This window comes from Ammospiza nelsoni, chromosome 17 (assembly GCF_027579445.1).
Source record: "Ammospiza nelsoni isolate bAmmNel1 chromosome 17, bAmmNel1.pri, whole genome shotgun sequence".
Lineage (NCBI taxonomy): Eukaryota > Metazoa > Chordata > Aves > Passeriformes > Passerellidae > Ammospiza > Ammospiza nelsoni.
This window is the reverse complement of record NC_080649.1, coordinates 3,591,892-3,612,688: the sequence shown is the minus strand read 5'-3', so window position 1 is coordinate 3,612,688 and position 20,797 is coordinate 3,591,892. Positions and strand designations below refer to the sequence as shown.

Genomic DNA, 20,797 nt, shown 5'->3' with positions numbered 1-20,797 from the left:
ACAGAGACTGGATTGGGGTTACAGAGCTTTATATCAAGGTGTTTTCCCATTTGTGTCCAATTCATTAGATTTGGGAATTTCTGCTACCACTGAATGGTGGCATTCTGCAGGTGGGAAGTGCCACCAGGGCTCCCTTGATGTCATTACACCCCTGGGCCGTGCTGGGGCCTGTCACAGTGCAGTGGGAGCTCTCAGGTAGCAGAAAGGTGCAAGAGCCCCATATTCTGGTGAGTTTGTAGCTGGTCACTTTGCCTCTCTCGGGCTGGAGTCCATCCTCTGGTTTGGTATCTGCTGTCAGCTGTGGGGTAGGACCACCTCCCACAGCTGTGTCTGAGCTACCCTGCGGTGTACTCCGGTTATCAGATCATTGCTTTTAATTCAGTGTCTCCTTGGAGATTTGCCCTGGATTTTTGTTCCACACCTCTTGTTAGCCTCACCTTCACCACTCCACTATTTTATATGAGAAAGTTACTTCTTCTTTTGCAAACTTGCTTCTGATTAAAAGAACCCTTTTGGAAATATCTGTGTCCCTGGTACATTTGTTCTGTAGAGGGGAAAAAAAGGATTTTTCCAGACTCTTCTGTTGCTGAAGAAGTTTCTGGGTGCCTTGCCAACACAGTCACGAGTTAACAGCTCAGGACACTGAGAATGTAACACGGACTGAAATTCCTCCCTGTTTGCTCTGGACTGTAAAATCTTACAACCCGTGCTGCTTCTCAGCAAAGCTGACACTCTCAAATAGTTTCCACACAAAATTTGATCAGTCTTAAATATTTTATTATTTTGCAGCAATAAACTTCCTCAGATCCTTAGTACAGGAGAGTCAAAGCCCACTCAGAAACAGAACATCATGGGGCCAACATTTTTTATGCCTTTGTCCCTTCGCCAGCAGTGTTGTAGCAGTTGTTAATCAGTTCCCACAAATATGCAGATGTTGGGGAGGCAGGATGAGCTCCCAGCTGGGGAAAATCAGGGCAGCTCTATTATTCCAGGGTGGTTGGTTGTGCTTTTCACCCACTGAGGATCTGGCCTAGAGAAGTAAACTAAACACAGTCAGGTCAGCTACAGCTCTGGTGGGAGAAATGAGGGCAAGAAATCAACGTGTTCCAAGTGGGAGAAGGGAAGAAAAAAAATAGTCAAACTGTGAAGGAAAGAACTCTCATTCTCCTGCTCCTGAAAGGATATTATAAATAATGCAGTGTTGTATAAATACAGGCAGCCCTTTGCAGCTGGGAGTTTGTAATAACCCAGAGGTATCGCTGTACCCATTTTGAAGATGAAAATCCTCCCACCACAGAATTTCGTGAACGAGACTTTATCCTACAAAACTGCCATAAGGTGCAGAAGTGCTTTTTTGAGGCCATTTGGCTCCAAAGTGTATCATCCTCCAGCTTCCAGCCCTTACTCCTCTTGGGATGTGTTTCCCCTGCACGTTTTTGTGGCTAGGATTGGAGCACGGGTATAAACATGGGAGTGGATGGGAAATCTGCCACGGCATTCGTAGCCTAAACAATACCAGAGAAAACAGATTGGCTTCCCGCCCTGCCCTGAACAGCACAAGCAGTGGCTTGACTGAATCAAGTAATCTGGACTTTCATTACTGATCCTTTTCCTGCTATTTGTCTCTTTTGTTCCCTCTTTTTCCCTCTGCGTTTTTGCTCCAGGGTTATTTATTTTTCTCTTCACTCCTTTTCTTTCCTGTTTTTCTTTTGTAAGCCTGCTTCTTGTTTTTATTATTTTTCCTCTCCTCCTGTTGCCTCACTAATTATTTTCATTTCGAACCTGCATTTCCCACAAAACCAAAAGGAACTTTACGTGAACACATGGTTTTTGTTGGGTTTTTGTTCACTTCCACGGTGCTCCAGCAGTTCTTTAGCTTTGCTGTCTTGTTTACTTAGAAATGCCGGGCACGTCCCTCCAAGCCAAGGTGGTGTGGCCGCTGACTTCCCAGCCTGGTAGAAACCTTCATTAAGTAGGCAATTGGCACGTTCATCACCATTTGTTAACGAGTTAGGATAATCCTAAATCAGACGAGGCTGATGTGTGAAGTCATTCTTCGAGGCTTTACAAGGCAAATTTGTCAGCAGCGCTGAAACCTGTGAAGTCTTGTGGAGTCAGAGGATCAGCACCTGCCTGTGGAGGAACAAGGAAGCTGCAAACCATGGCTGGTGACAAAAATGTGTTCAGAGGAAGAAGGGACCAACACCCAAGGTGTCACTCAAAGGTAATTCGTGCTTTGTGCAACTTCCAAGGGGTTCTGTGCACCTTTTATGTTGATGACACACACCCTAGAAAAGCAGCTGCAAGGACTTGTTCTCTACCCTGAGCCTCCTTAATCTGAGTTTGTGCCCTTTGTGCACTTCACAGAAGGTGTAGATCAGGCTAAAAGGCAAGATGGGGAAAAGAGGCTGTGTAATATAACCTGGGGCCTCATGCCAAGAGTGACAAAATGCATGACAAGCACAGGTGACCTCACCACAGCCCTGCCAAATTGAGAAGGATGAATATCCCACCTGTGGTAGGAGGAAATTGAGGCACAGGCCAGCTTTGCCTATTGGACCAACCACAGTCTGTGTGGCTGCTATCAGTGTGCCCAAGTGGCCTTGACTGCAATGTCCTCAGCACAGGGCAAAGAAAACACATCTTTCTCACAAAACAGCAGAATGAGTTATTTTTGGGTCTTTATGAATTGTCTGTTTTCCAACACTATCATTCTTACCCTACCAGGGGAACACAACTGACCTAATTAGAGTCTAATTCCAACAGTACAAGGCTCAACTTTTAAATACAAACTCTTTCAATCTTGAGTTATTTTTTATGTATGTACAAGCACATCTGATTGCTGTGAACCCCAGAGGTGGGGGGCAGGGGAGGAGTAGGGCAAGGGGAGTCATCAAAGAAGCTGATGGTGGGAAAATTGGGATAAACAAGGGTCAATTTTCAGCTGTATTTATGAGACTGACTTAATCTGCTGGGAGACTGTATCCTCTGGGATTAAACCTCACATAACCTGATGGAAATTGGGAAATGTTTTATCCCCCACCATGGAGAGGACTGGCAGAGAAAGGATTCAGTATTTCAATCCTCTGTCCAGCAAAAAACATCCAGGGTGATTGATGAGGACACTTTCATTGATCCATAGCTGTCTCCACACCACAGAAGAAATTAAAAGGTGAGAGAAAGATGCTTGTTTTCAATGAAGCCTATTTCACAAAGCCAGCAAGGGTTAATCCAAACAGCCAAATGCTTGGCTTTAGCTGCAATAGAGAAATCCTGTGAGGTTGAGTGATAAGCCTCCAGCCATACCTGCTTGGATTCTCAAGGACTGTGCCTGAACATGTTGGGGATGGCTCACATCCAGCAGCTGCTGATAGGGAGTCCACAATGCCAAATGACTCAAAAGCCAAACAGCTTCATCCCTGCCCTGAGTGCATACCCAGCATGTGTCCAGAAAAAATGCCCAGAACCCAGGAACTGGGGACAGAAACAATGAGCTAAACTCTGCCCTTGGGCAGCAATGTGGCTCCGAGTGCTGGGTCTGGTTGAACAGAGATCCTGACTCCAAAACAGATTCCAGAACGCTGGATTGTTTCTAATGTGTGTCCTTGTGAGATAGGGTGGGTTTGGAGGTAAGGGGATGGTGGTAGAAAGAGCTGCATGTCATGTGTTTGGAGATGATGGTTTCAGGGTCATGTCATGATTTTTGTCGCTTCTGGCTTGACTTCTGGTTTGGAAGCGGCTCAGCAGAAATTGAGGTCATTTCAAGTGGTGCAATGACACTTTCTGAAAAGCACTGGCTGCTTCATGCAGTGTGACTGAGCTACCAGCTGGGAGGTCTGAAAAGCCAGAGTTGTTCTCTGGTACAATGTGAGACAGGCAAAGGAGAAGTTGTCCTTGGAGGAGCTGGTGTCCGAGCATGAGCGGGGAGTGCACGCAGCACTTTCCAGAATTGGTTTTACACTTTAACACTGGCTGTGGCTTATAATTTTCCATTCTTGCTCAGAAATTATAGAGGAGTGAAAGGGAGATGGGTTTCAGCTGTCAACGCTTCAGGAGCATTCAGCAGCATTGCTGGATGAAAGGAACAACGTGGTCTTTTTGCTCTGCAGAGGTCTCAGAAATACCCAGGCATGAAGCCCTGTGTGGTTTTGGGCTTGGTGAGAGGGAAGGCAGAAGCTGATGCCAGCCCTTGGTCCTCCCCTGGCTGCTGGAGCTCTTTGAAGATGGCATACATCTGGTGCTTTCCCATTTAGTCTATTCAAGAGACTCATTTGAGAGCAAGGTTTGTAAGGAAGAGCCAGGAATAAACAGCTCATGATGCCGTTTGTGGGATGAGAGGAAAATAAGAAGGGAATTGTTAAAGATGGGACAGTCAGTGAATAAAAGCCTGGTTATTAATGGGGCTGACATTTTGCTATGGCTGTTCGACTGTGTGTGTCACAACATGACTCTTCCCATAGTATGTGTAGGAAAGGAAAACATTTGGGTCTGTACCACAGCAGCTAACGAGACATTATCTTGCAAATAAGACAATAAGCATTATCTTGTTTGCAAGATAATGTCTCGTTCTCTCTAACAGAGAGCCTGAGATGCAGGGGAGTGTTTGTCTCCTGGGGATGGCCTTTCCACCAGTGCTCTGCACTCTTGCAGGACTTCTCTCCCCTCGGCCTCATTCAATCCCACCGAGCAGAAAGTCCTGAAATCACCTCTCCTTCAGGGACCCTCTAGTTAAAATTTTTGTTTTTCTCTCTCTTGGAGCTTTTATAAACTGAAGTTCTGCATGAGTTTTAACATCATCCTCCATGCCCCATCAGTTCAGTCACTGCTCTCCAGTTGGTCTAAATTGCATTGTCCCATTTTTACTGGTGACCATGGCCAGTTATCACAGCTCATGTCTTCTTCTGTTTGTGTTAGCCATGGTGACCATCAGCTTTTGTATCCTCAGGTATCTCTGTTCCTTGGCCACCTGTTCCCTCCTGGCTCTGAGGGAGCCTGGCTCTGTGTTGGCACAGCAGAAGGGTGCTGTGCTCCAGGGTTACTGACACAAACACAGGAAGGGTACCCAGGGCACGAAAACACTCTGCCATTGCAAAGAGGAGTGGTAGATAGTGTGAGTTAATATTGAACTGGGATTGTTTCCGGGCTGGCACAGCAAGAACAAACAGGTCAGGAACCACCACAGTGTGAGGGATCACGTGGAGGGCAGGGCCATGGCTTCAGTGCTGCCCAGGACTATCACAGGCCACCCTGCTGTGGGGGAAGAGGGTCACACTCAGTTGTTCCTCCTCTCCCCAGGGCATGAGAATAAATAGTCTTTTAATAGCACTGTGTGCATCCCCAGGGCTCCAGCAAGCCTTTTTAGAGCCCTTGGGATTTGTTATTATGAGGAAAGCAGTGGCAGTGTGTTGGTGTCTATAGAAGGGCGATGTCAGAGAGGCTGAGGCCATGTGTGCTCATGACCCAGAGGAGGACATTCCTTTAGGACCACTCTGGGTCCTTCACAGGTACAGGTCTCTGACCCTAGAAACATCACAAGGGCTGTGAACCCGCTCTGCCTTCTCATATATAACCAGCATATCAGAGAGATCACTGGCATTGATGTAGCTCCTACCAATGGGGTTTAGCAGCTCTCTTGGAGGTATCTCCTATTAATAAGTTATTACCTGAAATGGGAGGGGTGGGGGGGAAGTGACATTTTTGTGAAAGAGGTGAATTAGAAGGTGATGTCAACTTTCAGACTGCTGCTATTTTTCACTTGTTTTAGCACATTTGTTGCACAAGTGCAGTGGGGAGCACTCATCATTCCCTGTTTCTTATCACAAGATGTTTTTGCTGGATCACCAGCCTTGAACAGGCGAGAGTTGTGTAGCCCAGACAATGGGCAATTTTCTTCCCTTCTCTTAGACAAGAGGCTGGGATGCCACAGCAGCCTCTCCCCTGCAGCTCTGTTGTGCAATTTGCTTGCCCACAGGGCTAAACCCCTTTAAATGTTACCAGAAGAATGATTTGGAGAGCCTTTCCCTCTGCTTTATTCCTCCTGGGTGCCATTTCAGTGATATTCACGTTAGAAAAATAGTCTCAGTAAGTACAGAGTATACCACCACATTTGGTCTAAAGAGCTGTGTAAGGATAAAAGCACCACTTTAATACATGCAATTTGTATAAAATTATCTGACAGCGAGTGTTCAGAATGGCCCCACCTGCAGCTCTGAGTCATGGCAGCAATTTTGACTGGGAGGTGGACATTTTATCAACTATGATTTTCTCACATCTGGGGAGCTGGAGAGACACAGCACTTTGAGAGACCTGCAAAAAAAAAAAAAAAAACCCAACAAAAAATCTAATTATTAATTTGTTTTGGACAAATTAGTAATTTCCTTGTATGCAAAGATGCTGCACAGTTTATTTACACATTTTAGGGGCTAGCTAACATTCTTTTTTTCTTCATAAGTCTTCCCTTGCTTCAGTTTCTGTGTGAGAGAGGAGAAAATACTGAACCACAAACCCACTTCCTACTGAGAAATCACAACAGCTGTTAAAAATTATTTGAAAATCAAAGGGTTTGTGTGAGGGAAGAAATGCAGCTAATTCCAACCTGGGAGTTACTGCTCCAGCACCTGGTTTCTCCTCCTGCCTTTCACTGCTGTTTTTTATGTCCTTCTGATATGGGACCTCTCAAGGAGAAGAACCAGCCTTTGGATGCAAGAGAAAGGATAACTCCCCGAGTACAGTTGCTTCAAGGTGTCTTAAAAGGGGCAGATCCCATAAAATGGAGAATAAAGTTCCTGTCACAGCACACTGCTACAGCTCAGCTCTTCAGAGCAGCCTGGAGAAGCAGGAATCAGGGATGTGCCTTCATAATATGGTTAATTGATTACTGCCAGCCACTGATTATGTGAATCATTGAGCACATCGTGGCTGTGCAATGCTGGAGATGTCTGAGACACTGACCTACCAAAAGTGGCAGTGCTGCTCCTCAGCTCTTCCACCTAGGTGTGGAGGTCACAACTGAAGCCGGTGGCAGCTCAGCACATGCTGCATGTGTTTTATGAGGCAAAAGAAATGTTTGGGCAGAAGCAAAATCCACTGCTGACCTGCAGGCAGAGCCACGTGAGATGTGACTGGCAGGTAATTGCAGAAGCACTTGGGGTTCCTTAAGGCTGAGTGTGCCAAAGGCAGGGGGTAATGTCCGATGCCGGTGAGTGTGATGTAGGATCCTTGTGGGTCTACTGGCATCTTCAGAGAACATAGAGAAGGGGACGGTGCTGGACTGGGCAGAGGAAGAGATTTGTGGCTCTTCCCAGTGTGACAGGAACCAAGGACACCACGTCCTGACCCATCCCCACCCAGCAGCCCAGAGTGTTTGCATTCGCTGGAACTAAACCGACCTGAGGCTCCACTGTGTTCCCCATACACTTCCCATTTCTCTGACAGAAAGCAGCCAGCCCAGTGTCTGTGCCTGAGGGGGAAACCGAACTGCCTAAAGCCAAATGTCATCATCTTGTGCAACCTGAGCGCAGAGAGAAGGCCCGGGGCAGAGTGAATGTGGGAATCCATCCCCAGGCGATGAGGCTGGGCAGTGCTGGAGATGCGGGCACGGACTGTGGGACCGCCCGGCCCGCGGCACCTCCTGCCCACACGGCCCTGCCCGGGTGACTCCCTGCGGCTGACAGGTCACCGGCTCAGGCAGCAGCTCCACCGGTACAGGTGAGACTAAAAGTTATGCTGCCACAGGACTGATCCTTCAGAGGATCTGCGTTCCATCCTAGGCAGGTGTTTGGTGCATGTCTGTCTCCTCCAGCCCGTTCCCTCCTGGAGCCGAAACAGGCGATACAGGGCACGACACACGGAGGTGGGAGAGGAGGCACAAGGGAAGGCGTGTCTGCACAGACACCCCCAGAACTGGGACAGACGGGACACAGGAGCAGCTCCTTGTCCCTCCAGAGGCAGCAAAGCGCCCTTTCAGCAATTTGCAGCCGCAGGGGAGCGGGGACCGACACCTCGGTCCGGAGAACTCCGCTCCCGGGGAACGCGCCCGGGGCCCGGCCCTGAGGCACCGAGCGGGCGGGCAGGCGCCGCCTCCCTCACGTGATGGCGGGTACAGGCCAGGGCCGGGCGCTGCGGCGGCAGAAGCGGGCGGACCGCGGGCACCATGCAGCTCCTGCCCAGCCTCTCCCCCGTCACTTGGCTGCTCCTCGTCGCCCTCCTGTGCCTCGTGGCCCTGTAAGTAGAGGCCGGTCCCCTGGAGGACCGGGCAGAAGTGCCCGGTGCCAGTGCGGTTCATTAGCGCTGAAACCACCCGGGACCCCCGCGCTGCCCTCAGGGCACAGAGGGTTGCTCAGGGTGTCTGTGGGAACCCGCTGCCAGCGGGAAGGAGCGAGCTGGGCTCGGCAGGGAGGGAAATTAAAGGAAATCCTTGACTTTTTAAAGCTTTTCCCAGGAAGGAACTTCCGGTTGTTTAAAGACAGCAGCGCCCGTGGCGTCCTTGGTCTGTGCCAGCTGGGAGCGGCGCAGAGTGATGCCGGAGCTGCTGCTAGCAGAACCCTCCCGATTAAGTAGTTCTGTTGGCAAAACTTCGGCTTATATGGCTCAGGGGAGCTGTAATGAGCTATACAGGCAAAAACTTAATTTTGCTGTGGTAATTTATGTCCCTGCCGTGCCGCTGTACTGCGGCCACCTGAGCATCGCAGGAGGTCTTTGCAAAGACAAACACAAGGGCAGGCCTCAGTTCAGAACTCAGTCTCTCCGAGATCTCCCCTGAGTCACCTGAGCCACAGTTGTCTGAGCTGGGCAGCTAAATGAGGCCTGGAGGTGCCCAGGTACACTGGTTTGCTTAGGCTGGGCTGCAGCTCCTTTCAGCCCTTGTCTTCCATCAAAATGAACACCAAGTGATCCCGCGTTTATTGCAGAGTATCCTCAGCAGGGCTGCTGCTGGTCCTCAATTTCAGCTTTCCCTGAGTGATAGAAACCAGTTATTTGAGCAGTCCCCTATGCTTAGGAAGAAATATCTTCTCTTTTCATTGCATAAGTGCTTCTCACATGCTCTTTGTTGGCAGCTATGGGATATGGCCCTACCGGACCTTCAAGAAGCTGGGCATTCCTGGCCCACGGCCTCTGCCATTTGTAGGAACTTTCCTGGAGTACCAGCATGTGAGTACCAGCAGCTGCTGCTCTCTCGTATCTTAGATCCATCTTGTGGCTGGTGCTGTTTTCCCCATTCTTTGGGCATGTCTTTCCTTTGTCCTTGATTCAGGCAGATGAAAATTGTGCTTTTTGGTAGGAAGCTCTTTGGACACACAGAGAACATAAAAGTTCAGGCTGACCTGAATGAGGTGTGCTGTATTTTGAAACTACTTTGTAATTTAAATTTTTTGTTTCTCCCTGTGTTTCTACCTGGTCTTGAGCAGCTGAAGTTCTGTTGAAAACAACAAAAAAAAAAAAAAGGATTGGAGAGATTTCTAAGACTGCTGTTTTCTGGGAACTGCATGTTTCTTTGCCCTTTTTATCACCAACATGAAGAGGCTGAACTAGCCCTGGAAATGCTTCATTCAACCACTTTTGGGCCATCCTGAGACTAAGCCAGACAAATGCATTTTTAAATAGAATTCAAACATTATCAAGCTACCAAACCTCATCAAATAGCAAGGCAGTAGCTGACCACAGGTAACTGGTTGCAAATGCAGAATAAGTGTATTGGCTTCAATAAAAGAGATGTTTTACTTGTATTTGCTGGGTTCACATCATCCATGTTGCTTCTTACTAATGGTTTAGGAGCCTTATGTGTCTCGTAAGTTTCATTGTTACATGTAACATCAGTTAAAACATGAATGGAAACAAAATAAAAATCTGTGTTCAGTAGCTGCAGAGGAAGATCGTATGAGGACGAGACAGCAGCAGCTCTAACTTGTTGAGCAGAAGGTGAAAGGACACTCTGGGATCCAGTTCTGCCTCCTAACTCTGCTGACTAAAACTTTATACCCTGTCATACCTTGTCTTCATTACATTTTTAGATCAGGTTGCATGGTAGAACTTGAAAGTGCCTTTTTATTTTTTTAATCTCTGCTTTCTTTTTTCTCTCTATTGCAAATGTCCCCCAAGCATCTACGTGATGCTTAAGAGGACCATGCACCTCCCAGCCTCAACCTCTGCCACTTCCAATGGGCTGTGGGATGCACTGTGCTAACAGCTGTGGCCTGCTTTGATCACTTTTCACTGGCAAACTGTTCATTTCTCCTTTCTTCTTTTCCAGGGAGTCCACAATTTTGATCAGAAATGCTTTGAAAAGTATGGAAAAATCTGGGGGTGAGTTTCTACAGAACAAAACTACCAGTTTGGGGTGCTCCACAGCCCCAGAGTAGAATGGAGAAAGTTACACTGATGTTCTATTCCTCAGTACTGTAATTCCAGCACTGACAGTGTGGGATAATCAAGGTTTAGCACTGGGAAAGTCTTCTCCCATCTCTCCCAGCCTTCCTGCTGCTGGGATTTCAGTGTGGTGTGGGGCTGGGATGGTGATGGCCAGTTTATGGGGTCATTTTCTTGCATAAGCTTTGAAAATCACCTCCAGTGCTTGGTGTCAAACTGAGCCTCCTGCCTTTGAAGCTGCTCTTCTGTGTCTGGAGCAGAAAGCAAGCTGCAGGCTGCCACAGTGTTTTTCATCTTGCTCCCTGCTTCTCCCAGAGCTGGGGCACAAGCTACCTTTCAACCTGCCTCCCTGCTCCCTGCACAGTGCTTGTTTTATGCAGAGGCCTCTTATCATGCTTCCACTGAGAACCTCTCAAACCAAAACAAAATTGCTCTGCAAAAAATCCTGGGAGGCTTCATGAAACGTGGTGCATTTTTTCAAAAGATTAAATGTTCGCAAGCTTCTTGAAGGTGGCAGCTTCCCTCAGCTGTGGCCCAGGGCTCCCTGCCCTTTAGCCCACACCACGACTTTTAAGTTTTTCTGTCTCTGTTGATTGGAAAATGGAGGAGACAGATGAGGTTTTCGCCTCTCAGTGCCTTGTAGGCCAGGCAGGAAATCTCTTTCCTCCACAGGTAGATTGTTAGATGTGTGTTTCTTGTCTCCAGCCATCAGTAGTGGAAACAGCTCAGACAGCCCAAGTGCAGGGGATCAACATTGTGGCAAAAAGCTGCCTTTTAGCTAAGCCCACACAGCTTTGACAACTCTTCAGTACCACAGACAATTGCTAGAAATGCTCACGCTGCCCATGTTTGTCACTGTTGTTCTTTTTCTCCTCTTTCACTACATCACAAACCAATTCCAGCCTCATCCTTCCAGCTGTTTTGTCAGAGGGCCCAAACCCTTTGTGCTGTGGCTCTGGCCATGGACAGAGCAGGCTGCTTTTGCTCCACCTGACCATGAAGGATGGACTGACTGTGGATTTCTATTGGCTTAGGTTTTATGATGGCAGGCAGCCTGTGCTGGCTGTTTTGGACCCCGTCCTCATCAAAAACATCCTGGTGAAAGAGTGCTACAGCATTTTTACTAATCGCCGGGTAGGTACCCAGTCCTGTGCTTTGCTGTTCAGTACAGAGCATGTGCAGCAAGACAGAAGGGGTTTCTTCTTGGTTTCCTCTGAGCCCTTCAGCAAGTACTTGCTCTCTGATGTGCCCCAGTTTATTGATGGTACCAACATCAAAACTCTGCTAGGGAGGTGCAGAGGCCACTCTGGCTGGGACATTGGGCCATCAGCCTGAATGTGCCCTAGGGACTGATGTCATTTATGATTCTTAGACTTTTGTTTCCATTTCTGTTGTTTGCTGCTTGAGGTGGAGCTGACATGACTTCAGTGGCTGAACCAACGCTCCATGGAAGATTTTTCTTTGCATTTCTGTCACATGGAAGGGGACTGTAAACCTTCACCTATTTCCTGTTCCCCTGTGCAGAACTTTCGTCTGAACGGGATCCTGGAGTCGGCCCTCAATGTGGCTGAAGATGAGCAGTGGAAAAGAATTCGTACAGTGCTGTCTCCAACCTTCACCAGTGGGAAGCTGAAGGAGGTAAAGCACAGGCACTGGTACTTTGTATCCACAGCTGGAGGAGAATTGAGCTGTTTCTGAGTGCAGTCCTTCCCCTCAAATGGAGAAGTCACCCTGTTTGCCAGGACCACATCCATGAGTACCTGCATTGTTGGTACCATTCAGTCTGGCTGCCATCCTGGGAAGGGAGTCAGGAGAAGGGGATGGGGGATGAAACAGCACACAGGGCATTGCGAGCTGAGGCTGTTGGTCCTATGGCCTTTATGTTCATCCTGCTAAACACACCAGGCTGGTCCATTTCCCATGCACCCAGGAGCCATGTTCATCCCAGCTGGAGTGGATGCTAAGCTGGAGTGGGAGCTGTGTGTGGATTTTTGGAGGAGAGCCTTGCTCAGTCCTAGTCAGATGAGCTCTCTGGACAGGTTGTTAAAATGAGAAAAAGCAGTGACTGAGGCCTGGAAATGAGACCCTCCCCTTGCTTGCCCTTCCTCCCCAAGCCAGACGTGGCAAGTGGCAGATGGCAGTGTGGCCCAGCCTTGTTTGGTGGCAGAGAAAGAGTCAACATGCTTTCTGCTTTGGTTTGCATTTCAGATGTTCCATATCATTAATCACTATGGTGAAAAATTAGTGAAAAACATTGAGAAGAAAGTGGCTAATGACGAGTTTGTGGCTGCGAAGGAGTGAGTAACTGTGTGGGGCTGACAGGAAAGGGTTTGTATTCAGTGTGGGGACAGGACTGCTCTGAAGAGCTTTTTCCACACTGCAGCATGGATTCCTTGTCAGCTATGGAAGCAAACTCCACAGCAGTCATGGGCATGGTATGTTCCTCAGCACTGGGCTTGCTGTGCTCTGCTCAAATGGGAGAGCTGTGCCCTTTCCCCATTTTATTTTACTGGGGATGCATTTTGAGGTAGGAAGCATTCCCCAGAGTTTTTCTAGAAGCTGCACAAGGTCCAGTATTTTTGGATGTCATTTTTGCAATCTCTTTTACAGATGAGAATCAGAATATAGTCATGGTTACCTGAGACTGCAGTGCTTTCCAACTACAGCTTAGGTTTTTGAAGCTTAGAAAAGTTGGGGGAATTAATGCAATGGGAATACTTCAAAAATAAAATGATGGTTACTGCCAGGTCAGGACAGATCTACTATGCTAGGACTGTGAATTAAGAGAGATTCCTTCTCACAAGGATTATTCCTAGATGGTCTCTTATTTACTGCTGTGATTGGGTTCATCTCATTCACTCTCTCTTCTTCTCTATTCAGTATTTTTGGAGCTTACAGCATGGATGTGGTGACCAGCACTTCTTTCAGTGTCAATGTTGACTCCATGAACAACCCCAATGACCCCTTTGTCACCAACATTAAGAAATTTCTCCAATTCAGTTTCATAAGTCCTCTGTTCTTACTTTTAGGTATGACAAACCTCATCTCATATAGCCCTGAATCAATGTCAAAGGTGCTGCATTTTCTGCAAGCTTCCTTAGTAGCTTTGAGTCCTTTTTGCCATATGGGAGATGCTCAACACTCTGCAGGATTAGATTTACAGTCTCAGATCTGCAGAAATATTTCCCCAGGGAAACCACAGCCAGGATTTTAACAGCCCATGTGGATGTTGGCAGCATCCTCCTATGAGAAGAGACCCTGTTTGCAGAGATGGTGGAGAGAGAGCTGCTCTATCAGAGAGCTGCACTTTAGTGTGGTATTGTGGTCATAAAGTAATATATGGAGGAGGTTCTCAAGTGCTGTTTCATCCCAACCATGGTTAGGTAAAAAGAGATGGAGGCAACAAAAAGGGTCAAGGTCCAGATGTGCTGCTTCTTTCTATGCTTTGGGCCAGTTTGGATTTTCTCAGGGCCCCTTTGAGCTCATGTGTGTTGGTCTTTTCTTTCCTTTTAGTGTTGTTCCCCTTTGTTACTCCTGTGCTGGAAAAGATGAAGGTGACTCTGTTACCCTCAGATGTCATGGACTTCTTCAAGAATGTCTTCACAAAAATGAAGAAGGAACGGGAGAAGGGCAGCAGCACGGTGAGTCCAGTCTAGGTGGCCTCTTCTCTTCAAGAAAAGTCCTGAGTGCAGGAGGAATCTGGTGGCATCTTCAGAAGCTGTGGAGCACCTGCTCTCCAAGCTCACAAACCCAAGAAAGGCCAGAACCACACCCTGCCTGGGGGTCCAGTTGGAGAAAGTATTTGTGTTCCTGAAGGGTTTGAGTCCAGACCTCATAATGTACTGAAGCCATGAGCTGTGAGTGGAGCAAGGACTTGTGCTGGACAAGGTTTGCCTCCTCCCCACCCACATCTTCTCTGCCTCTGTTGCTCCCCAGGACCGGGTGGATTTCCTGCAGCTCATGATTGAATCGCAGAACTCACACGATGGCTCCAAGTCTGCTGAGACCAACTTGGACAAAAGTATGTCTTGAGATGTGTCCTCCTCTCAGCAGAAAGCAGTAGTTCCTTATCCACTGAAAAGGGAAGTAGGGAGAGGATTTTAGTCATTAATCCCATGAAAGATTCGGGGTCTTAGTAGTGGGGCCATAATGATGTTTATCACAGGTCAGCCATATTTTTATTGTATCTCATTTCCTGAGATAACTTCTGAGGTGTGTTTGTGCAACAAAGAACAAAAAGAGTGAATATCTCCTTGTCCCCATTTCTTACTTTGTTGTCACTGAAGGCCAGCAATGTTGCCTGTATATCAAAAAGCACACAAAGCACATATGCTGTGTGTACCTTGCTCACCTCTGAGCTCACCTCTGGTCCCTATCCTAGGTAAAATGTAAGAAGATAAAGGTTCAGCCAAGGCATAGTCCTGATCTGTCAACTCAAGGCAGGATGCTTTTAAACTTTTGAAGTGCCAGGACAGGGTATTTGTAGGACACACTGCACAGCATCCTGCACCCCTTTGTGGTACCAGAGGGTAAGCTCGATGCTTCCTTTTCCAACCATTATGTAACTAGGAGTAGCATTACCTAGATAGATGACTGGGATCCTGAATTCCAAAGGGTTAATTACTGTAATTTTCAGCTTCTTGTATGTGCTTCTGTGCCTTTTTTCAGCATTAAGTGATGAGGAGATTCTGGCCCAGGCTCTTATCTTTGTCTTTGCTGGTTATGAGACCACCAGCTCCACCCTCAGCTACATAGCCTACAACCTGGCCATCCACCCTGACGTGCAGCAGCGACTCCAGGACGAGGTCGATGCACACCTGCCCAACAAGGTAAAGAGGGTGGGCTTGTTCCCACCTGCCTTGCAAACCCAGGCTGGAAATAGAGTGGCAGAGGTGCTGGCGCTGAGATTCCCCTTCCCTGGAAGCCCTGGAAGAGCTGTAGGGGTGGCAGTTGCTGTGCTGTGTTCTCAGTGCTCCCGTTCCTCTCACAGGCCGCTCCCACATACACGGCCATCACCCAGATGGAGTACCTGGACATGGTGGTGAGCGAATCCATCCGGCTCTACCCCGCTGGGGGCCGCATCGAGAGGGTCTGCAAGCAGACAGTGGAGCTCAATGGAGTGACTATTCCAGAGGGAATGGTGGTCATGATCCCAGCCTTCGTGCTGCACCGGGACCCGCAGTACTGGCCAGAGCCAGAGGAGTTCAGGCCTGAGAGGTGAGGGCCACAGGGGGGAATAGCAGCATGTTCAACCTCAGCCCTGGGAGTGGGAATGGCAGCAAAAGTGGGGAATGCATGATTATAACATTTAAATTAGGCATTTATCATTGTCTGACATCTAGTCCCAGCATTACACTGAGGGGAGTTTTATGATCTACATCCATAAACTGTGCATGGAATTTAATTAACTGCATTGAAGGGAGCAACAGTGAGAGCAGCTCCCAGCAGCTGTAACACTGAGGGGTTTATGGCCAGATATTAAAGCAAGAGCCATTGGGTGACTGGCACAATGCCCTGCAAATCAGCAGTGGAAGGGCAAAGATGGGTAGAAAATAAAACTTAATTTTTAACTCAAGTTCTGAAGCAATCTTTGCTTAGGAGCTCTGTCAGACCCTGCAAAATGATGCAATAGCCCAAGGCAGACCTGGGATACCATGAAACTGGTAATCTTCAGGTGGCCACCATCAAGACATTGATGCTTGGTCCAGAGAGAGCAGGACCAGACCTCTGCCCTTGCACCAAGAGCTGAAATACCCTTGGAAACTAATCCTGGTGTGGGGACATGGTGACCTTTGAGACAAAACATGGCAGTGGTATCAGGCAGAAGCACCTGTGAAGCCTGTGGTTACCTTGTGTTGAATTCAGAAGGAAGCACCCAAGTGCAAGTGCTCTGGCAGTGGGCCAGGCTACACCAGTTGCTCCCATAGCCACATCCTTATTCCAGTTGTCAAACTTGGCATGGGTGGCTGGACAGGAGCTCTTTAGGGCTCACTTGCCTTGCTGGGAGTGCATCAGAGGGATGTGCTGGTGTCTCAGTACTGAGATACTTCACTTCTGACTTAGCATAGCTGAGGTTTGTACCTCATGCACTGGGAATGAAAAGCTTTCTGAGATGAAAACCAACTGATCACTAAGAAGTATTACTGAAAATGCTCAGTGGCAAATTTCTCTGTGAAGCTGATTGTTCTTCCCTGTTTTTCATGATGAGGGAAGGAATTGGACTGGCATGTCTCAAAAGCAGCCCTGCCTTTAGTCACGCAGGGGGAGAACTCCATCTTTGTGTTTGCTCAGTCCTTTGATCTGCAGGCAAGCTGTAGACCTGTGTGGTTTAGGGTTTGAAATCTGGGTTCAGGTTTGGAGCTGAGAGGGAGTTCTGAGAAAAGAGCATTTATGAAATCCATTAGCGTATTTCAGGTATTCCCAGGACACCCAGTGCACCTGGATTTGCACAACCAAGTGTGAGCACTGGGATGAAAGCAGAGGCATAACATATCTATTGAGACAGAAATAAGGGACTTAGCTTCTAATATGCACAGAAACACAAAAAGCTTTTCCCTTCCCAGACCCCTCATTACTTCAGATTTGGAAGCTAACACATCCTGCAACAGAGTGGCTCTTGCTAACTTGTTCTTTTTTTTTTTTTGTTATAATCAGGTTCAGTAAAGAGAACAAAGAGGGCATTGACCCCTACACCTTCCTGCCATTTGGGGCTGGCCCCAGGAACTGCATAGGGATGAGGTTTGCTCATCTTGTTGTGAAAGTGGCTGTGGTTGTCCTGTTGCAGAACTTCTCATTCAGACCCTGCAAAGACACACCGGTGAGGATGTGGGGTGATGTCTCTCATTATCTGCCCCTTACTCCCTCTGAGATGGTCCTACTGTTACATGGGAATAACTGTTTAAATCTTCTCAGTTAATTGTAAGGGGTTCAGTACAAGCTTCTTATGCTTTTTTTAAAAAGCCTCTACAGAAGCATATTTAATGTTTGTGGGATGTTTTAGGCTGAAATCCCTGAAGTCCTGTGCCTGTCTTTGGGTGCACCTAAATTGTGGGGTGCTCTCTCCCCCACAGTGCACTGTTGGTCTGTTTGACCCAGCTTAGGAAGACCCTGCTCCAGAGAGTAGGAAGAGAATATCCCATAGCCCGTGCCAAAGCTGTGTTTTGCAAGACAAACATGGCTGTTCTCTGTGGGACATGCCAAGACACCAAAATCCATCTCTTATGACCCAGGGAAGTCCCTAAAGGGTAGCAATCACAAAATGAGTTTCAAGCAAGCACAAAATGGGTTAAGTTTGAATTGGTGACCCTCTCCCTCTTTGGGGCTGTGCAGGATCCCACCAGGCTTTGGTTTTGCCCAGGATCCCAGTGAATGCTGCATTACAGTACTGGTGGGATGGGCCTTGCAGGGTGGGAGTGTTTGACATGAAATAAATGCAGGAGCTGTTGGAAATGATGTGTCAGTCCAGCCCTGCTGAGAGCACAGCAGCTCCTGTGCCTCAGGCAGGCAGCACCACGGTGTTTCCAGCCTGACCCAGCTCCCTGCACTCACTGCTGCAAGAGGCTGGGCCATTATTACTTTCTGTTGGTGAGGAGAGCTTGGGAAATCAGAGCAGAGGGGGCAACAAGTCACTCAAAGGACGTTTGTTGTAAGAAACAGAAAAGTCCTTATTAAATTATTACTTGGCACGGGTGCTCAGCTGGAATCTCTGCAGATTCAGATTGCAGCTCAACTGGTAACCTGGAGGTGAAAGACTTTAACAGTCCATTAACAATGCAGTGACCTATCCACCCTCCCCCAAGTCTAATGACATTTTTCTAGTCCTCTGCAATCCATAAAATTGATTCTTTTTATAACTGCCTTTAATTAAAAGGAGACAAGTTAAATATGTATTGTATTATTGGTGCCCATAGGTTTATGGGGCTCTTTCAGCCTTTTTTTCTACAGAAGGTGTCATGTACATCAGAGTGGGAGGGAAGATTTCATGCTGGAACATCCCTTTGGAATATGTGTATGGAAGCTGCAGCCTCCTCTCACTGCTCCACTGATGGCACACTGGGCTCCAAGCCACATTGCTTAAATTTCCTGAAACAAAGCTTACTGGGATATGGGGGTGAATGTGGCCTGTTGGGCTGGGGGTGTGTCACCCTTGTCCTGCTGGGGAGAGAGGGAGCTGGGATATGAGCAGCATCCCTTGGTGGGGGAGACTTAAAACACCCTTCCCTCCCTTGCAAGATGGTTCCTCCAACACCAGCTTTAAATGTTGTTTCTAATGAGATTCCCAGCCTATCCCATGGAAACCTTTCATGTTGAGGATGCTTGTGGTCTGAGCAGCAGTTGTAGTTTTGCTCTTCCTGGAGAACTTATTGCTCCTCCAGCTCCATTATGATCTAGCTGCCCTTAGCACTGCCACCCTTGTGCATTACACAGAATGGCACTGCATGCCCCCATTTATCTGCAGCACCCTGGCTGGGGTCTGGCTGCTCTTCCCTCCACGTGCAGCCCGTTGATGAGTGCTCTGAGCTCTTTGTACCACGTGAAAGCCAGAGCTCACCAACCAGTCTGGCCAAGAGCTGAGGGCTGTTAAACACCTCCTGGTGGCTGCTCTGCATGAGCAATAGTGATGGTCCTGCTGTAAGTACACCTGTGAGCTGGGAAATGCATTGAAAACAAGTGGTAGCTGGGATGTGTGTGAGGTGCAGGGCTCCTGTTGTCCTGTCTGTCCTCTGTCTGTCCTTTCTCCCAGCTGATGTGGCTGTTTTGTTGTTTTTCCCTCCTGCTCAAGATCCCACTGGTGCTGGACTCAAAAGGTTTCATGCAGCCAAAGAAGCCCATTGTCCTGAAGATGGTCCCCAGAGCCCAGGCTGACCTGAAGAAGTGAAAGAAGCAGGAACAGAGCAAGAGACTCTTATTTAATGGTGCCTCCTCCAGCTCTTGAGAGGATTCAAGGTTAATGTGTGCACTGCAGGAGTGTCAGGGGGGCAGCCCCCCCCATTTCATGGGGGTTTGGCCCAGCACAATTTCATGAGCATTATTCTAATGAACATGAGCCCCAGGTCCTGCTGTCCCCAGTCACAATAGGCATTTTGCAAGACCATTTGCACTCCAGTTATTTGGGCGTTTTTTTCTCTCTCTCTGAAGAGGCACTTTTCTAAGCAATTTGATTCCAGACACTGTCAGTCTCTTCTGGCAGTGTAATTTAAATCAAGATGGGGAGAGCAAATTGCACATAGTTAAGTAATGCTGCCATTGCTCCTGTTCCCTCTGCTTGCTGGGTGATTCTGTGTCTCCTGGTTTTATTCTCCTGGGAATGCAGAGTTGTCCAGGGCGTTTCCTCAGCTCTGTGCTACGACCCTGACAAATGTTAAAATGGTCACGTCCTTACAGGACTGAATGCCTGCAGCAGATTTTCTGATGCTGATTTATTTCGATTTTGGTATGATTTTAGATGGCTTTTGTGTGATTCCAAGTGCAGATGGGTTAACTGGAGGAGCCCAGAGAGAAGCAGTTACCCCTAAGAGATTTGCAGAGTGGGACAGAAGTGTCCCACATGTGTTTCTTGATTGTTTGCTTATTTTATCATGGGCATGCAGCCACCTGCCATGGGAGGGATTGTCAACACAGGCACCATCCATGCTGCTATCACGACACCTTTTAGTCTGATTTATATTAGGCTGCTGTAAAACCAACTTAACTAAATTAATAATTATGCAAGATGCAGCACTGAGAGCCTTCAGATGTCCTGGGCAATCCTGTCTGCAAGAAAGGTGCCTTTGCCTATTCAAAATCTTGCCAAACTTTGTAATTTTTGTACAGTCTAGAATTTAATATTATTCTTTCAAAAACTGCTGCAGGAATGCTAAGTGCAATAAAAAGTTCACTTGCCTCTTCTGTGTCCAGCTGATGCCAGTCTCTGCTGCTGTGATTCTCCATACACAAGTGACTCCATCTGTGGATCTCATAAACCTTTGGCCAGGTGATGAAAACTCTTTTTATCCTGGATGAATCCCTGTGGGTACCATAAATCCTAGGAGCTGCTCCTGGAGGTGCAGAGCTGAAGATACAACAGCCCAAAAGGAACGGCTGAGCAGTCATTGAGGGTGTGAAGTGATTCCTATTGCAAAAGGAATTTTATTCACTACGTAGCAGTTTTTATATTTCTTTTATATTCTTTTTATAGAAGTAGATAGATTATACATATGTTGTTATATATTCTTTTCATACTTACTTTCTATATTTTTAGGAATTGAGCAGAAAACCTCAGAAGGGATATAATAATCTTTCTGCAGCAAATTAAATTCCCCAGTGAAAGACACCCTTGACTGGAAGTGTAGGGGAGGAGTGAGGCTGCTTCTCTAGAGAGTCATCAATGAGCTGGGTTAGAAAATTCCCAGCAGCTCAGGCAGCCATGGCTTGCCCTTCTGCCCTCCTCACC

At 47.6% G+C, this 20,797-nt stretch overlaps 1 protein-coding gene across 1 annotated transcript; it reads left to right on the top strand.

The window, feature by feature from the left end:
• Window positions 1-8,110: 8,110 nt before the first annotated feature.
• On the top strand, window positions 8,111-20,242 carry LOC132080849 (cytochrome P450 3A12-like). Its single transcript, XM_059484200.1, has 13 exons — window positions 8,111-8,223; window positions 9,057-9,150; window positions 10,250-10,302; window positions 11,400-11,499; window positions 11,890-12,003; window positions 12,574-12,662; window positions 13,246-13,394; window positions 13,879-14,006; window positions 14,302-14,386; window positions 15,034-15,194; window positions 15,356-15,582; window positions 17,020-17,182; window positions 19,148-20,242. Exons 1-13 carry the CDS (start codon window positions 8,153-8,155, stop codon window positions 19,241-19,243), a joined length of 1,530 nt encoding a protein of 509 aa, XP_059340183.1. The 5' UTR covers window positions 8,111-8,152; the 3' UTR covers window positions 19,244-20,242.
• Window positions 20,243-20,797: the final 555 nt, after the last annotated feature.